The sequence below is a fragment of the Homarus americanus genome, unplaced genomic scaffold (genome assembly GCF_018991925.1).
Source record: "Homarus americanus isolate GMGI-L3 unplaced genomic scaffold, GMGI_Hamer_2.0 scaffold4060, whole genome shotgun sequence".
Lineage (NCBI taxonomy): Eukaryota > Metazoa > Arthropoda > Malacostraca > Decapoda > Nephropidae > Homarus > Homarus americanus.
This window is the reverse complement of record NW_024746161.1, coordinates 7,475,074-7,501,034: the sequence shown is the minus strand read 5'-3', so window position 1 is coordinate 7,501,034 and position 25,961 is coordinate 7,475,074. Positions and strand designations below refer to the sequence as shown.

The 25,961-nt window shown below is 36.3% G+C and overlaps 1 protein-coding gene across 3 annotated transcripts in view; it reads right to left on the bottom strand.

Annotated features, from left to right (window-relative positions):
* LOC121879068 overlaps positions 1-25,563 on the bottom strand; it is a 43,872-nt gene extending 18,309 nt beyond the window's left edge. The window contains exons 1-11 of one of the 3 annotated variants that reach the window (XM_042385559.1): positions 25,376-25,563; positions 16,101-16,208; positions 12,209-12,458; positions 11,377-11,492; positions 10,757-10,861; positions 8,334-8,567; positions 7,685-7,876; positions 5,767-5,866; positions 3,992-4,059; positions 2,476-2,676; positions 567-632 (exon numbers count right to left, since the gene is read on the bottom strand). In XM_042385559.1, coding sequence (XP_042241493.1) covers positions 567-632; positions 2,476-2,676; positions 3,992-4,059; positions 5,767-5,866; positions 7,685-7,876; positions 8,334-8,567; positions 10,757-10,861; positions 11,377-11,492; positions 12,209-12,458; positions 16,101-16,208; positions 25,376-25,561 — 1,626 coding nt within the window. In that variant the 5' untranslated portion in view covers positions 25,562-25,563. The remainder of the gene's footprint in view (positions 1-566; positions 633-2,475; positions 2,677-3,991; positions 4,060-5,766; positions 5,867-7,684; positions 7,877-8,333; positions 8,568-10,756; positions 10,862-11,376; positions 11,493-12,208; positions 12,459-16,100; positions 16,209-25,375) is intronic. The other 2 variants (XM_042385560.1, XM_042385561.1) reach the window with 2 other exon arrangements.
* Between the last annotated feature and the right edge of the window lie 398 nt (positions 25,564-25,961).

Genomic DNA, 25,961 nt, shown 5'->3' with positions numbered 1-25,961 from the left:
TTACAATTTCGGCTTGCATTACTAGTTACCATAATTTACACGGAAAATTGCTCACTATCCATCTAAAGAACCAATTTCCCATGCTCAGGAAGTCATACCCACAAAACCAATTACTTATTAAGAATGTAACTATATACCAAAGGAAAACTTAAAATGCCATCCATGTTGCAAGTGCTTAACTTGGCATGAGAGTAGTGGAACTTAATCTCAATTCAAGGGCACTTACATTGAGGTAACACTGATATGGAGGATTGAAACTCAAGCTTCTTATGGGAAAGTCTACAGACCTAAATCCCAATTCAAACAACCTAACCCACACAAGTCAACAAACCTAAAGAATTCCCCATGATCTATTACAGATCATACGAGATCATACAATAGCCTCAAAATTAAAATATTATTTACTAGTCCATTTAAGGTAGAACTCCAGTAGACCCCTAAACTATCTAAATTAAACTTCTATTAATTCTATTTCAGATCACACTAGTTATTCCTCCTCAGGCCAATCACCATGCCTGGTAGAGCAAGAAAAAAGAAAGTCTTAGAAGACATGCTTTGTTACTTACTGTGAAATCAGGGTTTCCTCCCTCCCCTTGGCACAGCATAGGTTTGTCAGCCCCACACGTACCAACCTGATGGTTGAACTCAAATTGGGTCATTACCAAACTGTTGATAACACTTTCAACAAAATTTAACTAAGGCCAAACTCACCTTCTTAATAATTATGTTGAAAACTGTGAAAAGCGAAAGTGGATCCCATAGGCATGACTGCCAATTAGGGACAATGTGGATACAGCACAATGTATACTAAGCCTTCAGTACAAAGGAGGCAGCATGGCCGGTACTGCACTCCACCGCATTCACTTCCCCAAGTTGTAAACCAAATTTCCATTTACAGCTGGGTGAGCTGAGAATGGCCAGGGATCAAACCACTGACCCTGGGAATAGGAGGCGAGCGCTGTATCCACTCGACCACCGCATCCAGGTGACAACTGTAAAACAGTCTTAAATCCTTCCAATCACTAAAATTAGTGGGAAAAGCAATAGTTCCTCCCTTTATGAAACAATGCTGACATGTCAGCATCTGCACACCAGTTGAGGGCAGCTGAAGCTGAGGTTTAGTCTGAAGTCACAGCATATGCCAAAGTCAAGGCAGATATAACACCATGACTTATTGCATTCAACCTTAAGTGATGACTATCAATTCCACTAATTTTTCAAGGTTCTAGTTTCAGGTGTTTAGCAATAGTCCCAGCCGCTATTGTCAGAGGGTTATCTGGGTTGTAACCCGATGGACATGTTGAGATAAAAAAATTAGTGAGGACATCAGCTTGGTCATAACTATAAATAAATCTAACCAAAATTTGGCACCTTCATTCAATTTTATCTATGCAGTACAGTATACTGTATGTGTCCTTTTTGTTGGTTCTCTTCAGTGCCAACATTTACTGTACAGCATGAGTGGGTCACTGCCTCACTTCTTCCTACTCTTTGTTCTTTCAGCAAATACTACTTTTGGTAGATCTATATTTATCGTTTCCCTTTTTTTCTTAGTCTGTACTACGTTCAATCCTTTTATTTACCAGTATCACCTGGTTTCTAATTGCCGACATATCTAACATTCTTTCCCTTCCAAGTGAGACGCAACTGCTTCCCTTATGTGATAACCAGATTGACAAGGATGATTATTCAATATAATGTATATTTGAAATGTTGGATCAGACTAACATTTACAGCAACTGATCATATGAATCAATCGTTTGCTTTTGTTGGGGCCGTTGTAGAGAGTACCATGACCTAAAAAACAAACAAGTAAGCACCCACACAGAGAGGAGGAGATATCAAACAGCCAGGCCAATTTACTCAATTGAAATTAATACAGAAGTGTTAAAAATTTGAACTGACACAGGAGTACTGTACTGTAAGTTGTAGAAGGCAATTTTGCATAAAATCCCTTAAACATGTTATGGAAACAGATGGACAGATTGTGGGGGCAATTATCATCAACAGCAAACTGACCAATATACCATACACCAATTAGAGAAGGAACACACACACACTAACATTAACAATAAATTACCAATTAAGGAAAACACGTCAAAACTAAATTTCATGAATTCTACAAAATTCAAGAAGCTTCAGTCCACTTATGCCATCAGTCTCAGATAAAACTTGACCTGTATTTTGTAGGAAGTTTGTCATACTGAAATGTAGATACTGTATAGTCAAAATGCTTTTCACAACCAAACACAAAATTAAAATTAACTAGTTGAAAGACTATTCCAGAATTATAAGCCCTGCAATAAGCCATCATACGAGTGTTTTTAAGCACAAATCAATGACTGTACTCACTAGTATCTCCATATATCACAAATTACTTTTGCCTTAATTAGAATAATGTTTAACAAAAAATCTTCAAATAACTTGGATTATTTGGAACTCAACAATGAAGAGCAATATAGTTTTCAATCTCACCTTTTTCTTATCATTTCTAGCTTTGACCCGGTCAAACCTGCTAGCGTCCTTATGAGAAATGCTAGTGCCATTTTTACGTGGATGATGAGCCTGCACTACAAAAGTACCGTGATTCTCCCTAGTTGAAACTGATGAGGACAAGCCAGAACTGCTTGAAGTAGACATCACAGGATTTCCATTTTCATCCAAGGAAGATTTGTTCTGAAATAAAAAAAAAAATAAACAAATAAAAAATTATTGCTACATGAAGACACAAGAAGGTAACATGTACACATGCAAGCATTAGTGTACACACAACCACACATATCCCTTGAAATTTGGAATCACAAAGTGCCACTGTGAGCAATTGAGTCACTTGGCAACATTATGGTACTCTGAGTCACCTGTGATCATCATAAGGACTTGAGTAAGTTGGTGCCATTTTGATCAGATGTGATTCACTTGGGGGCCATTATAATTATCTGTGATTCACTTGGGTGATCATAATGAGCACCTCTGAGCCAGTAGATGTTATTATGAACATCTGCGAGTCACTTGGACGTCGTAATATTTTTCATTCATTTCCCTACACAGTGCACAAAGAAATGTTTATTCCCTTTATGTTTTTTACCTTATGGGAAGTACAGTACATCTTTTTTGTACATTCTGTACAAAGGATGGTGTGTGCATGCAAGAGTAAAAAAAAAACATATTACCCAAAATTACAAGTTGATACAGTATACGGTTTAAACATATAATAAAGCTTACTGGATGAGGATGGTTTTGTCAGGTGAGGGGATGCTTGAAAATTTCCCCACTTGGTCTGGTAGTGAGAGAATATAATTTGTTTTTATAATGTAATGTACTACTTGTATATTGTTTTTTTCTTTCTTTTTTTTTGTAAATATTACATATAATGAAGTTTAAAGGCAAACAATGACTTTTACCTTCCACAGTATTTCAAGAATTAAAAAAATAATAGAATATTGAGCAACTTCCCTATAATTATTATACTTAAATTGTGTACAAAAAGACCATGATATTTAGATATCCAAAGTTCAAAATTTTCCAGAACTTGAACAGTGTGTGTTCCCAGACAATTCAAATTTGGGAAGTTTGACTACAGGGGCCTCTCCAAATTTGTGGATTTTTATTTTGCTGTCCTCTATTATTCGTGGATGACACCCTGGATGTACCCAAGAATGTCTGTGGGTAGTTTTAAAGTTGCCGGCATTTTTGCGGCTGAGACAGGGAGCCATTCGTTCTAGAGACAGCAAATTCCTTACCTGTATTGTAAATATGTGTGTGCTTGTCCACGTGCACACACACACACACACACAATACATATACACAATAAGAAACAAATTTATTAAAAATGCAAGTCTACCCTTTAATAAATAAAGTGAAGTTGGTATACGAACAAAAACTATTTTGGAAAAATTCTGTATGCATCACATTTTGAAAATGGTAATAACTTTGACACCATGATGAGCACTTAACTATTATAAATAATCAAATACACAATCAATGATCTTACCTCACTGCCTCCACTGTCACTCCTACTAGCCAACAGCTTCCGCTTCCCCACACCTTCCTCTTCTGAGCCTGAATACAAGAAATTTAATAATAAAAATTACTATTATCTCCCGAGTCCCCAGCACTCTTCAATAATTTTTGCGAGTTTGTGTTGCGCAGTACAGGTACTGTACATGACTGTACAAGAACACAATCAGCCAAGAATACAATGTTAAGACATAAAAAGTGATTATAGTTACATATTCTGTACTGTATATTAAGCAGAGTGGACAGTGTATGCTTATTGTAGGCTCAAGATGACAGCATCAGCTGGTGAGTCCAGTTCTGTATATACAGTACAGTAGTGGTATACATCATTTTGTTTATTTGCAATATATTGTAAAATTATTCAGCACCCGTGTCATATTGTATCACGCTGTAAGGGTGCCGAATAATTTGTTAGTGGGTGTACATGTATGTAGCATGCATGTATATATATGTGTGTGTGTGTGTGTGTACAAGTATCATATACACCCTTAAGAAAATATTCAGCACCCTTACGGCGTGATACAATATGACATGGGTGCTGAATAATTTTTAGTGGGTGTACAGTGGTGTTTGCGTAAATAAATACAGCTGTGTATCTGTCCACGTGAAATGCGTATTTTAGACTCGCAGAAAAAATCCAGTCTTGGCTGTGACACAGCTCCATTCATGCCTCATACGCCCGTTTCAAATTCACTGTGGAAGTAGCTAGCGACTGTCTGATCCACAGAGTAGGTAACACCTTTAAGTTCAGAATTTATAGAAAACCTACTAATATGTGTTCAACAACAGTAATACAGTATCTCCGTTGGCCAGAATCTCTCTTAACTCAAACTCTCCAATAGCGGGAATTGAAATTTTCTCGGGAAAATCATTCCCAAAGCTGGAACTTTCCCCAAAATTCAGGCTTTGAGAATGATTTTCCGAGGGGCACATTTTCCGGAAAAATTTCCTGGTAGTATCCGTAAAATTCCGGGGATGAGAGAATTTTTTTCGGCTTAGAGTTGTCTCGTTACCCGGAAATCTCTTATTCCCGGAAGTGCTCTGCACCAATTTTTCTGGCTAAGAGAGATAACACTCTATTCATTATTATTATTCTCACCACAATAGAATCAAAGTCAGTATTTTCATCAATGTTTTATGTGCTCCATGAGTATGCAGTCTGGAATTCATTGATGAGGAATATGAATACTCCCTGTACTGTACGTATATCTATAATATTGGATTGAATTTAAAATACCCTAGATCTTTTATAGACAAATACCAGGAAGAAGTGGGGCATAATCTGGAGGAAAAGTACTGATATAGTAAAAATATGTTGAAGTTTAGCTTGAGTATAAAAACATGTCAACACAAGGACATGTCACGAAGACAGTGGCCCATACTAATGTACGGAAAAGAAAACAAAATATTGCAGTTGATAACCTGGAGACAGTATACAGTCGTCGCAGGTATTTTCTTTTTCCAATTTTATGGCTATCATCAGTGTTTAATCAATTTATAAGGCCATTTTTCTCTCCAAACCTTTTCCCAAGAAATTTAAGGACAGGGAATGCAGAAATAGACTGAGTGTAGGACTGAAAGGGTTAAAATTGCTCAATGATGAATTAAGCTCAATACAAGTCAGGAGACATGTCCTGTAGTACGTACAGTATTCTATTAAATACTTATTTTCTTTTTTCTTTTCAATCTTTTATAAGCCAAATGGTTTTACAAAGCTGCCCACTTTTGTTGAATAAAAAAAAAATTCACCTTTGTTTGATGATTTTTCTTCCTTGAAGATAGACGTAACACACTGAGAGTCTGAAAGAGATAGATTTCGCCGCCCACAGCCACTTAGCATGGTGTCCTCCTGAAGACAGAGATAGAAATTAGTTATCCCAAAACTACAGTTTTCCTCTTGTTTTCAAAAAGCCAAGAAAAATTATTACAAATCTCTCCATAAAAAAATAATACTTGAGTTAAAGATTACTCGTTCAACTTTAGCAACAGTGACCTTGATCTTCATTCCTATGACCACAACCCCATTTAAAAGTGTGGTAATGGTATTACAAAGTTTCAATCAATCCATCTATAATGAACTTTTCAATTTACATTTCAAAATGTCTCACCATCCCACTTGCTCTCTTCCATTTATTATTACAGTACAGGTTGTACCTCTCTAGTCCGGCATTCTGTGGTCCGGAAACTCCCGTGGTCCGGAACGATTTTAGTTTTTTTTTTTTTACTTATCTGAATTATTATTACAGGAGTATTAAATTTTTGCCCCTCAGGCCCCAATGTGGGTCAGTGACTATGCCCAGGTGGGCTAATCCCCCTTAAAAAAAAAAAAAAAAATGTGGGAAATTAAGGTTTGTTTACGTCCGGCAGTTCGGCTGCTCTCTCTCTCTGCTTGTCTATACAGAGTACAACATTTAATCCTTCAATATATACGAGCAGTAAATAAGTGTTGCTTTCATATTCTTATGTAGGGTAATGATATGTTTTCACATGTGCGCACTTACATACGCACAGTCTCACTGTTTTTTTACCATTAATGGTTAGCTACTTATATTGTTCCATTTATTAACATTAAATAACATTACAGGTACTTCAAACAACCATATTAATTTTTTTACATTAATTTTACTAGAGCTAAAATCAGGGTCTTATTTTCTTCAGTTTTATATGTAGAACCAATCAGTCACTGGTTTTGTAAGCTTTAACATAAACAATGCCGGCAGCCGTCTCGTCTCTAATATTCCACGTATTATTAATAAATTGTATTGTTAATTTTGCACACACAAACATTAATTCAATAAAAACAAATTCAGAAACATTAATTAAAATATATATGAACAGTAAATAAGTGTTGCTTTCATATTCTTATGTAAAGTAATGACGATATGTTTTCACGTGTGCGCATGCGCACTTACATACGCGATCTCTTTTTTCTTTACCATTATCGTTAGCTACTTCTATTGTTCCATTTATTAACATTAAATAAGATTACTTAAAACAACCATATTAATTTTACTACAGCTACAGCCAAGGTCTTATTTTCTTAAGTTTTAGATGTAGAACCAGTCAGTCACTGGTTTTGTAATCAACGAAAACAATGCCGTGTCATTTCCTCGTGTGTTTTAATATTCTACGTATTATTAATGAATTGTATTGCTCATTTTGCACACAAACATTAATTCAATAAAAAAGACATTCAGTAATAAACAATAATGAATCTTTTGTACATATGAGAAATGATGCTGTTTACACAATTATGCACGTCGTCTGCACGTTGGCAGGCCGTTCAAACCCGTCGAAATTCAAGTTTCCGCCGTCAAAATTTTTATTTATTAATTTTTTGTGTTCCAATAAAATACGCTAAGAATTAAAAACTCGCGAAATTTGAGAAGCTACTATACGACATTTAACCCTTCAATATGTCTTCAAAGAGACCATGATGCAGAGAAAGTGGTGCTAGTGCTTCCAAGCAGAAGCACAAGTCACTATCTATCCAGGAAAAGGGTGAATTTCCATGGTCCAGCAATTTCCATGGTCCGGCACCGGTCAGGTCCCGAGGTTGCCGGACTAGAGATGTACAACCTGTACTAATGAAATTATAACCTATTGCACAAAAAAAATATTTCTCTCTTCAAGAATTAATTGATAAAAGAAAATACATTCACTTTACCTGCGATCGACCGAGGTTGTAGGAGATTGCCTTGTCTACTTCAGTTTGGAGGTTGTCAAAGTCAGCTGTGTGGCAAGTAACTTTCTGTAACTCTATCCCATTCTCCTCTATGGGTTCATCCTCCTCCTCGGTGGTTTCCCCCACAGAGGCCACATCCTGTTGGGTTGGGGGGAAAACATGTACACGTAGTGCCTGGAAGAACAATGAAGGAAGCTTATAAACTAAGTATTATAAAATTAACATTGGAATAGAGAATACTCATATGCATGAATTACAGAATCTTACTTTCTACTGTCAATATAAAAATATAAGCACTGTATGTAATAATTTATTTTACAAAACTTAAAGAACACATGCTGGACTTACCTTCCCATACATCAAAAGCTAATTTTATTAAATGACAATAAAATACATATCCTCGTTAGTAAAAAAAAAATATATTTTTAAACTACAGTACTGGAAATTAAAAGATGAAAGTGTGGTAGGATACAATAAATGAAAAGCATTTACAAAATCTTAATTAGCTACCATTTAGCAATTTACTTTCAAACCTAACGGCAAATTATTAATATGGATGAAACTACAAAAGAGTATCCCATTACATACAGTAACTTCTTCATCATTGAATAAGTTTAAAAGTTTGACTCACCGACATAGAATCCTCTACAACATTGCTAACATCAGGACCAATTCCTCCAGATGCCCCACCAACTCCTTCAGGAGGGAAAGTGTGTTCTGCAGCGTGGGGTGACTGTGCTAGTATTCGACAGCGATTATCCCCAGTAGTTTCATCACCAGAGCTCTCTTCACCAGCTTCACGATCCTCTGAACGGCGAGAAAACCTACTACTGGAGCTTTCACTTGCTGTCTTTTGGCGCCGATTCTTTTGAGGAGGTAAGAAATACATGTCTTAATAGATTTTGAATTATCAGGCTATTATTTACTTGTGGATATACTCGGTCACAAAGTGTCATATGCATAAGCAAGTACAGTACCTGGCTTGATAATTTAACCTTTTTTAAGTAACTAAGAATGAGATAAGTAGTTGTGCCTGTTCATAATGCTCCATATTGATGCAGCATGTCTAACAACCTTCTAGTGGTTTTCCAAGCCCGTTAACTTTCCAGACTTGCAGAAAACAATAACATGTACACAGCGGTCTAAGTTCGAATGGTATTGTGAGTTGCACCTTTTGTTCTTTCTTCTTGCACCTCATAATCACCAATATCTGCAGTACGTATATCACCTATACTCTACATAATGTAATGAAATAGGATGAATTGTGATACCACATGCCAAATCCAATTACAATGACATTATGATTTACTGCATTTTGATATCATTTCTACCCCAATTAATGAGGTAACAATTTTGAATATACAGTAATATATCATCTCATGATTCGTGCTGACACTGGAACATCATCTACTACACACTAAAAGTCGATGTCGTCAAGTACTGCCATGGAATTGACAATCACTATGGAGACATCACAGGCTACACGAGGCAATATCATTATTCTACTAAAGATGCAGCACGGCGATTCACCATAATTACAAAAAATGCCAGAAATAATAACAGGCAACCTCACAGATACTACAGATACTAGGAAGGCAGGCTTACCAACATTATGCAGGAATCACAATTAGTGATCGGAAATATTTGTCCATTGTGACACACTGTATCGATGAGAAAAGGGGCCAATACCTTTTTGGGAGTGTGTGCATATAAAGTTTTAAGTACCAACAGGTGTCCACCATCAAACAGTGTGACGTGCTTGTTAACGTCGCAGGGTCTGCGGTGCTGCGCTGCTAAGGTGAGTGTCAAGGCTGCTATGGTCCCCGAGAACCGAGACGTAGTGTGTACTCCGAGTTGTAGTACAGTATTTTTGCCCTTTTTATGATTTCATTATTGTTATTTATATGCTTTTGTTATTGTTATTATGTCAACAATTTCAATATTACAGTGTACTGTACAGTTAAAGATACTGTTAGGGTGAATCTATTGATGTGAGCAGAGGATTATGTGTATATTTATGGAAAAAATATTTTTAAAATTTTCTATTATCATTAATTTGAAGATAATATCTAAGGCAATAATGGAGGATTAATGTAACATATTTAAGTACTAGGAATGTATTTCATATTTATACAATAGTACGTATTAAAATCACCTATTCCAAAATATCTGGTATTGTACTGTATTTCAAACCCACTTTTGTCCCCTTTAGTTTGAAATAATTACTGGGGAATCGGGTTTAACATATTTTCGGCTCTAGCGACAATGGTCTTCCCCTATAAGTCCACTATCCAAAGGGTTCAGTGTACAAGATTGGAAAACGTTAAGGATTTCGATATTCAAAAGTTATGTTAAATAAAACATGTACAGCATGAATGAGTGTAGGTAATGGAGAGCTAAGACCTATCACTGATGGAAAGTACTATACAGTACTGTATGTAAGCTTAGAGGTAACAAAGGACATCACTAATTGGACAATACTGTACTTCCTACCCTAACTTATGGCTGTGAAACATGGATCTGGAATGAAGTAAACTGATTATAATTCAAACTCAGAAGATGAGTTACCCTTGTATCTGGGGTAACCAGATTGAAAGGGGGTAAGATACAGTTAAATGTATCGGGTATTTGGGATGGCAGAGAAGGAAGAAATTAAAAATTGCGAGTGGTGGAATGGGTAACAAGTGATCAGCCAAGACGGGATGGACACATGAGAATAATGCATGAAGAATGGATACCAAGAAGAATATATATGGGCAATGATGCGGGTGAATTGGGTGCATGGAGACTGCCTACACCATGACATGGACAGAAGAAATAATAGCTTATGGAAAACATTAGGGAATGAGTAAGGGATATAGAAAAGACAAAGAAGGTATGTACTGATAGGGCAGCCAGGAGGCTCTTGTCATGGAGGCAGGAAGTCATGGAGATGTTAGTGCTTTACTTGATTTGCTTCGATCATATAGTGCAAGGATAGATAAATCATTCAAATGGACCCATTAAATAATGGAGTTAACTGGAAAGCTTATAATCCAATTAATTTCTGCTTACCTTACTACGAGCACCACCAGCAACGTCAGAGCAAACTTGGCTCAAACTACCTGACTTGTGGAGCTTCTTGGACTCATTGGAAGCAGCTTCTGTCTTGCTTAAATTCTGTGCATGAGAAACATTTCATTAATAGTTAAAAAAGAAAACCAATTACAGACACAAGTATGCTGCAACATCAATCACAAATTGTTATAATACTGTATATAAACACCAGAACTCAATACTTTATTCTTGACAATATTTTCTTGTGAATGAGTTGGCTAAGTCCAGGACAAGGAGGAAACCTTTAGTGTGATCAAAAAAGCTACTTAGATCATGGACACTCCAGTTATTGCATATCTCTACACATTAAAATGACAAAGACCCTTCAGCAAATTATGGAATCTTGTCGAAGGATTTTAGTTTTAGTGTACAGTGTAAATTCAACCAGTGCAAAATGACTTCACAAAGAGAAAATTAACATAAAAAAAAAGTCAAAATGAGGGGTGTAACTGAAATATACAAGGCTAGAGAACACTACCTTTCTTAACTGTAACACAAGTCAACGGTGCAAAACACAACCAGTTCATATTAAATAAGGATATATACCGGTATACAAGTTATAGATAAAAGCTCCTCACCTGTAGCGAACCTCCTTCACGTTGGCTTGTGCTTGCCCGAGCAGCATCCCTTGAACGGCGACCCTTTCTTTTTACAGTCTCAAATGAACCACGTGATAAATTCCCACATGAGCCCCCTGTTAAGAAGTTTGTACATTTATTAGTCCTTGTAATTTGTATGCATGATCAACTTTTTGTATAATTAAATAATTGCCAATAATTAAGATAATACACACATTTTTTGTTTTCAGAATTAGTCAAACAACTTAAAAACATGTTTAGTGCCATTTGTCACCTTGTTTGAGAATTTTTTTTTTTGTAGGAACATATCTCCCAATTTATATTGGTAGCCAATGTGAAAACCTGCTTCAATTTACAGATGATAAAACTTAAGATCTATTTTAAATACTGGGCATTTACTCATCAATTTTCTAAATTTAGTGACATAAGTCATGATCTAATAATAAAATAGTGCTCTCCAATTCATTTTTTTTGGGTCATCAGATCACAAACAGAACATAATTTTGATATGAAAAGATTAAAATACAGTTTATGGTAATATTGCATAAAAAGTTAAAAGTACAGTATACTGCCTAGTTGACCACTCCTGCACATATCTGGCAAGTTTGTGAGTGTGCAGTAAGTTACAGTGGAACCAGTGAGGCAGGTTTCAAGAAATTTTACATAAAAATGCTTTGTGAAAAAGTTTATATACAAATCCAAGATGCTATCGGTACCAAATGGCTCTGTAATTCAAAATCAGTGGTTTATACAAAACTACAATCCGTATCATTCTGCTCGACTAAATTAACATATTTTCAATAAGTATCATGATGGCTGAGATTCAACTTACCCTCCCTGCAGCGTGATGCCACACCCTGATTGGGTCCAGCAACTTTTTTGGGTTGTTTAGTCTCCGAAAGGTCATGTAAAGAGCCTAATGACCCCCCAGTACTTGTACGGGCAGCAGCAGACTGATCACTGGATTGATCCCGATGTCCCACAAGTGACTTTTTGTTTCGACGTCTGTGAGCTAGATCCCGAGTGTCATCTCCGGAGCTAGACTCCTCTCTTAAAGCATCTTGTTCTTTGCGAATTAGTGCCTGTACAGTATCAGAAGGTAAGGACATTAGTGTTGGATTATACTTTACTTTTGACCAAATACAAGCCAATGTCATGATGATGATGATTATAGCAAGTTTCTGTTAGAGCAAAGCTAACCAGGCCAGGAGATCGACAGGGCGCTGGTATATCAGTAGCTGGGAAGGGGCCCGTGCCACCACCGATAGGCCTATCCGACCAATACACCACATGCCTGATACCCAAACACAGGATAACAAGGGACAAAGGCCAGACACACCCTATGAGTGATAATATGGAAGCATCACCAACCGGCCTACTATGATGAGTACACCACACCCCATGACTCCCAAGCACACAGTAACAGCGACCTGATAACAACACTTGCTATCCTGCTGTCTCCAATAAAAGATGGCCTACAGGAGATGAGGGGTGTCATTTGTCAGTCAGTCATAACAGCAAAGGGGCCAGCAGCACTCGCTGCCTTGTCCCGCCCTCCCCAAGAGCTCAGCACATTATGGAGAAGACCAATAATATTGCAACGAAGTCTCAGACCAGGCCATTGACAATGCACCAAATATCATCATATCCATGTAAGTACTGGCTGTGTAGGAGGTGGTGGAGAGGCGATCCTGAAATCCCCATGGTAAATATAGTGGAAGTGCCCAAATCTACTTGTTGGGTTAGAACATATAAAAAAATCTAAAATTTATCGTGTAAGAGCCTCTCATAAACCCCCCGGTGAACTAGTAAAATAAAGCTGTAACATGCATAAGTGTTTTATATACAGTACTACACTTGTATTGAGACTATATTAATATATATGATATTATCTTTACACCTTCGAGTCACACTTCCCTTTTCATTACTTGTATTTCTACTACCCGGTACTATAAATCCTTACTGTACCATCTGGACTAGTTTTTTGCTCATTATATGATGATAATGATAATTAAAATAAGAGTATTAAATGATGCTATCCAAAGTCTTAATCAAATATAAAAGACATTACTGTAAAAAAAGAAAAAAGAAGTTAGATCCAACAACCAAAATTAAAAAAAATAAAAGGTAATAAAAACCAACAAATACTCCTGTATTTTGATGATGAAACTCCAGAGAACTGCTAAATGTCAGGTTGTGAAATCCATCTCTGACAAAACAGATAATTATTACTGATGCTAAACAAAAATGAAGCAAGAGGAATGTGAATGAATACCTGTATAGAGATTACATTTGTGAAACGGTTTCCTCTATATAGGGATTAACTTCTCTGAACCCAAAGAAAATTAACTGCATTTTTATCCTAGAATGGAAAAATCAAATGACCAAACTTAGCTTCTTGGGAAAAAAACAAAAAACTGTAGTGCTTAACTCAAAACAATATACCTATGATCTAAGGTTGCAGAAAAAAATTAGCCAGCACGGTAGAGTAAGAAAAGATTAACTTAAAACTAAAGAAGTATAAATGAAAGAGGGAGTGGAAGGAGAAGGGGGAAGAGTGGTGAGAGGAGGAGGAGGAGGAGGAGGGGGGGGGGGAAATTAGATACTGTATTCATAAAGTTTTTACCTAGCTCATGCTCAGTGACAAAAACTTCTTGTTTTAGTTTGGTGATCTATTTTCTCTTTTTTCTTTTTCTTTTTTACAGACATTTTTTGTCCAACATATATATATAACACTTACCATTTATTTATGCCTATGAGACATTCAAACAAAATAAAAGCTCATGCTTAAAGACTGTCCTCAGAGTTTACATGTGAATTTAGTTCATGGTTTGGCCTTTAGCAGTAAAATATAAGACTAAATAATTTCTGATCACGATTAATTTTATTTTATTTTTTCTTCATATTTGACATATACTGTACATGCATAAAATTCAGAACATCCATTCTGAACATTTCATCTTCCTGGCCATTTACAAGTGGCACTGTACATTACATATACAGTGTATAGGGTACTGTACAGTACGGGGAGTCCCTCAAGTTTGAGGATTTTTATTTCGCGGTCCTCTATTATTCGTGGATGACACCATGAATGTACCCAAGAATGTCTGTGGGTAATTTTAAAGTTGCTGGCATTTTCACGGCTGGGAGACAGAGCCATTCGTTCTTGAGACGGTAATTTCTTTTACCTGTACTGTATTGTAAATATGTGTGTGTGCGTGTTGACACACGCTAAACACATACAAATAAATAATAAATGGAAAATCCTCTCAAATAATCAGAAACAAATTTATTAAAAATATGAGTCTACCCTCAAGTCCATGCTTTAATACTGTTAAAAACAAAGATGATTGGCTGTAATGACAGTGCTTTTATAAATTAACTGTGGCTTTACCCCTTTACTATGGGGAAACCACTTTTAATATCTTATTTGGCTGATGCCACATGATTTTATTGAGCTCTGTGGGGAACCCATACGCAAGGGGTTAAACAATTTTGTATTTTAAGCCCGAGTACATTTATTCTTCTAATAAAAGGAGCTTGCTTTTGAAAATTAACCAACTATTATTTTTATCATTAACATTTCCCTCTCAGGAGTGGATAAGGCCTGGAGTTGTAAAATGTATTTAAAATTATATATAATTGAAAGATATAAAAGTAGGATTTCAAGGGTCACTAAGAACAAAATTGTCTTTACTGTAGTCTCAAAATTTCCAGGCCCAATTGCAGATCCTCTGGAAGGTTTACCTCTGATTTCTTAACCACAGAAAGTACAGGCAAGCACTGGTTAAAACAAACAGGATACAAAGTACATACCTGCAAAAATCCTATATGCAAAACCACTCCAATCACCAAACAGAGCCATAGGTTTCCTAAAACAATAAGCCAGCTCTCTGTGCCCTCATAGGAGGAGTCCCAGATCTCACAAAATCATGAGACACCACATAAAATGTGGCCTCAGATACCTATCAATGCAGCTGCAGTCACATGCTTTAGTGCTAAAGCTAACCCACTTGTTAACGGGTTGGTTTAAAAACAATGTCAGTCTTAATGATAACACCAAGAACTGTAGTTAACCCCAATAACTACTCCTTAAAGCATCAACAAATTGGGGCACAAACAATTAACTAAAATTCAACAGGTAACTGGAAACTAAACAGAAATAAAGGAATGACTATGAAATCAAGAAAGCAATCATTGCTGGTGTGTGCCATCTAGATAGATATGGCCAATATCCAATGTTAAAGAGTGATATATATATGAATGGGAGATACACAGTCACTGGATCCGCCCTCAGCTGCCAGTTAGGGAGTAGTCAAATAACCTGGACCATTATACAACATGAGACTATTGGTACAAGTATGAGCTAGAAATATTATCATCGGTATAGGTCTTTCATTATCACAAATGTTTTTAGGAACACGGGAATTATTATACACATTGCAAGCTTACAGTTACTTAATCACTCAGTTTAGTCAAACCTCATGCTATAATAAAGCTGTCTTTAAAAAGCTCTAATTCAGCAAGTTCGTATATGAGTATCACTAATCTATAATAATCTATATACAGCCAACAGATTAAGGGATTAATAATACCATATAACCTAGTAAAAACCTCTGAAGGTATAATTATACCCAAACTATATATTATCTGACTGCAAACTAAACATAACTCTTTAAACATAATTATTACTGTACAATACTATTTCGGCAATTTATACAGACCAAGGCATAGGGTGAGAGGTCGTCGTTTTTTCTCTTTCCAGCATTCGTGACCTCTTCTAGAAAAGTCCTCAGGTCCTCTTCATTGTAATTTGCTACTTCATCATATGCCTGTAAAAAAAATATATATATATCGTATAGCTATATACAGTATGAATGAAAGTCACGTAACTTAATTTTTTTGGGGGGGTGGGGGGGAGGTTTCTCAAGTACAGTACTGTACAGTCTAAGGAAGAAGTATCCTCCCAGTTTTGGTTAATGAATACTGAAACCTAGTGGATTATACTGAAAGCCTAACTGTGACTACATGTTGTCAGTTGCTACACCTGACTAGATAAATGTTTCTGAGTTTTTCAATGAATGATGGTTCAAAATAGTCGACTTAATATAAAATATTTTTGTTGTGCAATATGAACACATACAGGTACAGTATCCCCAAATTTACGATCTCCATATCTATGATATTCCGTTTTAACAATGGTGATTAATTAAGACCACTCCGTATTTATGATGTAAAAAATCACCATAAACAATGCTCATCGTCTGGCCAATGCGGAACACAGAACACATATCTCAGTGTACATGTCAGCCGAGGTCTAATTGCGTGCAGCCACCCGCTGCACTATAGTACAGTATGTACTATGCTTTGTTCCATGGTGATCACACATGGCCGTGATCGTGTAGTTCAACGATTATCAGTCAGTATCAGTGTTGTTACCCATCATGTGTGTTTTTTATTTTATCTTACAGGGAGAGGATACCACTAACATTCACACTGTACTCTGTTTTTGTGACTGTAAAGTGTTTTGCCTCTGTTGATGTGAACATGATGTGAGCAATGTCAGCCGTTATCATTGTTTTTACGTTATTATCGTGTGACAAGTGCTTTAGCTGTTTATGTGACTGTAAAGTGAGCAATGCAACTTTAAAAAGTCTGGGAAGACCAAGGCACCCTGGAAAACCATATCTCTGGAGATGAATCGGTATGAGACTCCCAGAGGCTGTGCGAGAGTCAGAGTGATGTCTCCACTCAACTTTCAAGACTCCCCTTAGCCTTGAAGGGGACATGTAATGATAAATGGCATTGTTCTTAATGATGTGGCGAGTGTTGTTTAATTGTTGTAGGTATAATAATAGTGTAGGAATTTTATTTTCAGTGATACATGTAGGTGTCGGACTGACTGGGAACATATCCCATTGAACACCATATTAAAATGATCCTGATTTGCAATATTTTGACCTGCGATGGGTTTTTAGGAATGTATCCCCATCGTAAATCAGTGGATAACTGTACAGTACAGTACTTAATAATGAATAATAATGGTGTTCATTGGTGTAATTTGCTACACCTTTCAAGGTTCCACTGTCCTGCCAACTGTTTACGAGGTCAACAGGTGTGAGTGTTGGATGGCTCAACTTTTTTGCAATGCATTCACCACTGTACATCATTAACTAATAATGTACTACAAAAGGTCAGCAGACCACACATTTCACCCGAGACTCAAAATCAACTTTAAAACTAACACAGTACTGTACAAATGAATTATGATAATAGTAGCAATGATTATATGACTGCTATGTCTTGCACTTTTCAGGTGAGAGATAAATTATATATGGTATATTTGACCTCTCTTTGCATTAGTTCTGAGTAGAGTACATAATTTTACTTGGCCAAATAGATCTTTAAACAAAAATTTAATACAAAATTTTTGGGGGTTCATTCTTGTACTATTATATACAGTGCTAGTGCTACATTGTTGTTGTTTAATGCTACAAGACCAAACCCTTACAAAGAAGCCAAACATACAGTACAAAACAATGGTATGAATGCTTTGAGTTACTCTGAATTTTAAAGTTGATAATCAATAGGGAAAGTTTACAGAAAATTTGGTGGTCACAAGATGGAATATGCCAGAGCAGTATTAACATAAGATAAAAGACAATGCTAATCATTTCTGTAACATTTATGACTTAGCACTTTTGTCAATCATGAGAAAAAAAAAGTTCCGATAGATGAAAAATCAATCAGTATGGTACAATCAATCTTCCCAGCTTTGACCGAAAAATGTTGAAACCTGGCAGATTAAACTGAAAGTGTAACCGTGACTACACCTGGTCAGTTGGTACACTTGACTATATAAACACTTCTAGTTATTCAACAAATGATGGTTCAAAATAGTGGACTTCTTATTCTATTGTGGAATATGGACACATACAGTACACTCCATAATGAATGTTCATCAGAGAAAGTAAGTCCTGTATACCTGACTTCCCTTTTCCAAGGTTCCACAGGCCAACCAACTGTTTACGAGGTACTGTACACAGATGCAAGCGTCAGATGACTCGACTTTTCCGCCGTGCATTTACGAAAATGAGGGAAAATACAGTACGTACAGTAGTTGTGTCTTAGAGTGTACACTAAATTAACTTCTATAATTAGAGTAGGTGATGCAGGATAAAACCATTTAAAATCTTTTGGGTGTTTGCCTAAAAGACAACTACAGTACAGTGGAGAGGGATTTGATATGTGCAGTATCATATTAAATCTTTTATAACATAGATGAGGTCCTTATAAGTTTCACTTATCTTGAAATTGTTTAACAGCTGTGAGTCATCATTATGATGAAAATGGCACTAGTGAATATGACAACAATAAAGATAACAACAAGGAATGTCTACACTACAATGATTAAAATTATACTGTACTTTTAAAAATATTTTGCATCATCACTTTACCCTCAACAATCATTCAGTGGAGCTAACTTTCTCTCTTCAGTACAATCCCAAGGGATAAAAACTGGACATTACCATATTAGTAGTATCCCACTACCTACACACCAACCTACTTACCTACCCACCCTCCCTCAACACTCCTTCCTGTTTTTACAAGAAGCCACTACTCCACTCCTCACATTATCTAATATACATACGGTTTAAACGATACGCATAATAAAAAAAAAAATCACTATCTAAACATTCCTACCTATTTAGTACACAACAGTATTTACTTATGGGTAAAAAATGCCAGGATTGGCTGATTTACACCAATGGTTTAAAACAAGGTTTAAAAAAAATGTATTCACTCTAAACCCTTTTCCTTGGTTGTAATTAACCTTTTTGTTTTGTTTATTATTTGCAGGCGGTTTTAATGACTTAGTTATGTTACCTTTAAAAGTTTTGTGGAAGGTATATTACCAGCAACTGGTTTTTTTTTTGCCTGTTTTCTAGGCTCTGATGACGGAAAATGATTTTCCAAAATGTTAGTAATTAAAGAAACCCAACTTAGTCAAGATGTTTGTGTTTTCCCTGGTTCTCCTCTTCATTATAAAACTACGCTTTCCACAGAAGAAGTCCATGCGCATGACCTTGCCACTTTATTGTGACAACATTGAATTTACTTCATTATAAGACAACAAGCCACACACTATCGATATAAATTCCAACATTTAAGGGTAATACAGTACTTTCATGTTTCAATTTGTTCAACTGGTGATTCGGCTAATTTATTCACCTTACCATTTGAAAGTGCAGCCCTTATCACATATTTGACCATTCAATGTGACCCACTTACATAAACAAGCTGGAGGCCACTGAGGAAATCTTATTATTCTTTCTTTTTTTGCTTTCTGGAGTTCTGGACGTAATTTGGTGGACAAGTCTGAAGAGGGTCTGAAGGTTCTTGTATATAACCCTCACTTTATCATGGAAAACTGGGTTCATTTTACATATTCAAAATAATGCAGGGGTACACTCCATTTTCCGGGAAGGCATGCTCTATAATTATAAAGTGAGAGGCCAACATACATCAATACTACATTACTGTACTGTATTTGCAATTAAGAGTTCAAAACATTTTCCTACCAACATACTGGTTATATCAAAACTAAATAAGTGACAAAACTAACATGAAAAATCTTCACTACCTTAAAATATTAAATTAAAATACATAAAGATTTAAAAGGAATTTCAATGCACCTGCAATACATAAACTAAAGTAAAAAGATTTTCCCTAATCATTTGGGCCTTAATGAGTACAGTAGTACAATATAAAATACTGGTAGAAAAATAATGGTATTATATTCCAATAAAATATTAAAGCTAGGTAATTCTACTGAACTTCAAATTTGACAGAGAAAAGTATCACAGACAACATGCAGACTCTGGAGTAATAAGGCAATAAGGCTTATTCCTTGATAACATGGAATGACAAATTACCCTTTCTAATACTGCACTGTACCTATTTTTTGCCTAGGTACTGTATTTGATGGTGTGGAAATGCCCAGGTTATAAAAATATGGAGCCAATTCATGAATTTATTAAGTGAAAACATAGGAAACACAAGATATTCTACTGTCTCCATTCCAATTCGATTTTTTTTTCTTCAAATTCTATCTAAAGTTTGGTAGATATAATACCACCAACGTTCAAGTCAATACAACTGACCATATTAGGTTAATTAACACTCTTTGATAACTGCAAAATTTCATGTCAAGTAAGTAAGAAACAACAATGTAAACAAAATCAAAAGGGGTATTGGTTAAATGCTGATATGAAACTAATGAGTATGACAGCACAAAAAAGTGGTTTACTACTAATCACTTAATACTCTTTACTCTCCATGCTATAATCTCCAACCAACTCAGTGTCACACACCCCACTTTGCCATTTTGAATATGTGTACAGTAGCTACATGGATATATTGCACTGTACTGTAAGTCTAAATTGCCAGTTATACTTAAAATTTTTTATTAAACATGTGCACTGATGATAATTATATTACTGTACTGTAATTTGAACTAACTCCATACAGTAACATCATTTACTTATTGCAGTATTTGTTTTATATTACATAACATTGCAGTTTCTTATTCAAATTATTTTTCTACAAGCAATTCTACAGCCAATACAAACCGCCTAACTGCTCTACCCACATAAATAAAATGTTAAATATATCGCTTAGACATAATTAGCGCCAGAAATGCCATTAAAGAAAAAGTTTCTTAGAATTGTCAAAGTTACCGATTCCAACTATAACATTCACGAGATTCGTTTAGAGGTAACTCATGAAAGGTAAATTTTCATACATAATAAAATGTTAAATATCTCGGTTATATGTAATTTGTGCCAGAAATACCATTGACAAAAAGTGTCTTAGAATTGACAAAATTACTGATTGGAACTATAAAATTCCCGGGATTCGTTTAGTGGTAACTAGTGAAATACCCAAAATACAAATGAATTCTCAATTTATATAGTGTAGAGTACTGTACTGTATAGGCAAACAAGTATACATGCACTGATATGCATGCAAATTGTTCTCACACAGGACAATCAATTACAGTATTTAACAAAATCCTAGCCATGTCTCCTGGGCCATCTAAAGGGTAACCACAATCTTATCAGCTCAATGGTACAAATGAGACTGCTATCATAAGCATCACTAAGGCTTTTTTAGGCAAATGTAACAGTGAAAGCCTTTGTTGATAAACCTCCCATTCTCATTAGTTATTTACATTAGTCAACATACAAATTACTCTAAGTGTAAAATCCTCAGAGGAAAATTCACAATGGAAAAATAGCCATACACACACGCACTCTCAACACCACTTAACAACTCAAAAGAACAGCTTGCTTATAACCACTGAAAATATTACCAGTTAACTTGCATGTCCACCCATATTTATTTCCTTGGCTTTTGTTACTCAAGTGACCTACTCCCCAATTTCACCATATGTAACTTTCATCATCTCTGTTTACAGTACTGTAGTTTATTTTCAGCATTTTGACTGATTTTCAGCATTTTGACTGCCATGTCCATTCTTTCAATAAACCATTAATTATTATCAGGGCCGGCCCCAGCTATGTGCGGTCTATGCGACTGCACAGGGCCCCTTTCCTGAATGCAGTACAGTATACTTGTTGTTTACTAGGATTCGTATTTCAATTCCGATGTGCAGTGTGTTGTGCGCATCTCAAAACTGCAGGCGAGTGCGTTTCAGCCATTCGAATAAGTCTGGGCTTTGGCAGTATCTGTCTATAAAAACCTAGCAACTGATAATGATTTACCTTCCTGTTATATTTGTTACAGGAGGTCCCCGACTTACGACACCCGCCGAAACGAACGGAGTTAAGCTTTAAATTTACAATATTTTATTTACTGCATGACTTATTTGTTTACTTTCATTTACTGTATTGGCATTCCATTTCTTTTCTCTTAAATTAAGTGATTTTAGATGTATATAAGGACTTAGGCTATTATATAGCCTAAATACGGTATGCACACAGCATGTGTTCCGACTTACGTAAATTTCCGACTTATGAACGTCCTCAGGAACGGAACCCTTTTCGTAACCCGGGGAGCCCCAGCACGTATATATATTTGCATGTATATTTGTATAACATTATCAAGATGAAATTCTTATAAAATCAGGAATATATGTGGGTGAGTGACTGGGCACGATGGGAGGGTTGTCTAAGTAATGGGGGCCCCAACTATTATCTTGCACAGGGTCCCTCATAAGCTAGCGATTGTTCTGATTATTATTACTACACACACAAACAATCAAAGCACAAAAATCCAAATCCCTTGGAACCAAGCCGTGTGTGAATTTCTAAAAGTTTATACAGTACTGTATGTACTTTTGACTAGTATGGAGCCCAGGTTGTGTAGTACTGTATAAAGAATCTCAAATACATTTACTGGTACATAAACAAAATATATACTGTTCAAAAACATAGTACAGTAGTAATAAGCAGTTCTATTTTGATGTACAGTACAGTATGGGGGTTATAGGTATGAGCATATCACTGCCACATCGCCATTATGCATCATATTACATGTACAGTATACATTTACTGTACTTCAAAATTATGAGAAATCTCTTGGTTTTTCAGACATAACCAAATAGGTGGGTGGTCTTTGAATACCTCAGGAAGTTGCAATCCTGCCTTGCCAGTTGTTCCCACCCTGTGGGATGACATTAAGAAAGGCATCCAGTCATAAAACTTTGCTTCAACATGCCTCATGGCAACTGGGTCACCAGAGCTGTGCCCACTCCCTGGTCTCAGTTGACTTTTATGGGATGGTTCCCTGAATTTGGGGTGATGAGTGGGGAGGAATCTCATTCTGGCTTTACCCAACAGCTGCCATCAGGTAATCACAGCTAACCACCACAAGCATGGAAAATGGTCATAAAATGATGATTCCACATATATATATATATATATATATATATATATATATATATAGATACATAGTTTCCCTTCACTTCTCCATTGCTTAAACCACTCGTACATCACTTCATCAAACTCTGTTGATTTTGGTCCATCAATATATTTGGGAGAATAAAAAAAACATAGGATGACCGGAGGATTCACTTTACATGAAATGAATTTGAAGAATGAGCTACAAGAAGCAACAAAAATTAGAAGTTAAGAGGTTAAATTTGGTCTGTAGTTCTTTTAGGGGAATTTCATTAAAGATGCAGGAAGTCGTCCAAAACTTCCATTTGTCAAGTCCTCATTCTTATCATCAATGAAATTTGTCTATTCATAGTAGGAATGCACCAATTGTTCCTGCATAAGTCAACTCGTCCAATGTTGCTTTTTGATTGTTTGCTGATTCACCAAGGTAACAACCTACTTGACACCCGAGCAAATTCAAATTCGCCTTTTTTGCAGCGCCTGTACCAACAACAGTTCTCATACAACATGTACAATCAAGTAACAAATATTCTAGGAGCAAAATTGAAAACTGATTGTTCAGAGGCAATCCCATTCTTAATATTTACCAGTGCTTGATCCTACTATATAGTAAGAACTGTTAGGCTAAATTAATGGTCATAGGAATAGCTGACGGGCTGTTTTGGGCTATTTGTTGGTCCATTGTTTATGGAACAGAAGTAATGATATACTGTCCAGGTACTGTAATAGTATTTATTGTAGTAAGCAATGAAAAACATAACATGATATTTACGTACAATTAACTTATTTGTTTGGTTAGGGTTGACCGGCACTACATGCATTGCCCAAAACAGCCTGTCAGCTGTGCCATGACCGGTAATTTAACTTGTCAGACTATATTGCCGTGACCGGTAATTTATTTAGCCACTGCCGAGTAAGAAAAGTATTCGGTAAACAGCAATTACTACAACGTTCTTTAATATGCAATGCAGCCTATGCCATTCCTCAACACCACCATTGGTCTGGATTGGGTGACCTTAGATAATTCAAGAGTTCAAAAGGCTAAGATAAGACTATAACATCACAAAAAGGCAACAAGGTACATGGTTAATACAAATACAGGTACCTATATATTTTATGTGCTCTAAAGGTCAAGTGTTAATTATTACTTGTTACTGTACTGAATAGCATAAATTTTTGGAATATACAATAAAAAAAACTTAAGTGAATTTGTCTTATTTGCATCATTTTGTCATCACACCCTGACACCACACCCCTGCACAGAATAGGTGCCATTACATCAATTAGCATCGACACAGGTATGTTCTGGAATATGTTTTGCAAAAAGTGATCACAGTTCATACAACTGTACATTCCTTGACACGTGCTGAAACATTGTGTAACAGTAAACCCACCCAATGATAATTATGAACTCATTAAAGGCAGGATCGCACCTACACCAACAGCATGGTATGTGGTGATCTACTATTGAACTCACGAAATTTTCAAATGACTAAATTTACACTCTGAATAGTGTGAAAACATAGAAAAACGTAACTAAAATATCATAACAACCTTATTCCATGTGGGCCTGGCCTAATGACGTAGTAACAAGAGGTGATGGCTAATGTGTGGCAGGCGCCGTCTTGCCAGTCACCACTACAGCCCAGTTATCAACAAATGACTTCCGTAAACCGTGTGTTCAGTGCGATTCACAAACTCTGTCTTTAAACATGATTCAGATGAAATATATATATGTATAGGAGATTGTATTATCGTCGGATTATTGGGAGAGAGAGAGCGTGAAGTTGGAATGTTTATAGAAGTAGGTCCTTAGTCACACTGCCTCGCCTCGTTGCTCCTGCACCTGAACAGTCACCTCAACCTTCTCGGCTTCCAGTCACTTCCATCATCCCCGTCACAGTCTGATCTTTTGCCATACTAATGTAAATATGTTTCGGATACTTGATTATCGTCTATCGGCCATCCAGCTACGCATCGATAGCAATTTTTCCCAATTTTCCCCGGGTGAACCGACTAGTCGACTATCCATACCAGTCACCGCCTACAAAAACAATGTCGAAATATGAACTCACCTTGTCACCCTCCAGCTTGATTTCCGCTGAAGTGGCACTCGAGGCTAAGGATCCCCCTTGAGGACCACTGGCTTGTTGTTTCAAGGTATGTGAGTTGGAAGAAGAGCCAGGCTTGTCCGGATTACTTGAGTCTCCGTCTTGCGGGAGACATGCAGCCATCTTGACTGTAAGCGACGTTGCCGTCATCACGCAAAATTCTCAGTTTCTTTTGTTACCTTCCTCCAAACACTCTTTCCAATGCATATATTTTAATTTTCATTACAAATGTATCAGTTATTCTTTACTCAGAGTTCTACTTACTAAACCAAAATGTGCTGTGTGTTAGACGATTTTCCGTATATCACGCTAGTCTGAAAAGAAATGCGATTATACATGTGTCGTACTGTACGAAATATAAAGAAAAAAATTGAAAGTGGTAAATTTGTACAGCACAAATACGCGCACAGCAGAGATGGCCAAAGGGTTTGTGATTGGTGGAGAGTTTGTCACGTGACCATCTCACCTGTGCGCACGCGTTCCTCCCTACAAACAGAAATGTCAACACCAAACCAAAATACAGTGAATATGAGGATATAGCATTGCACAA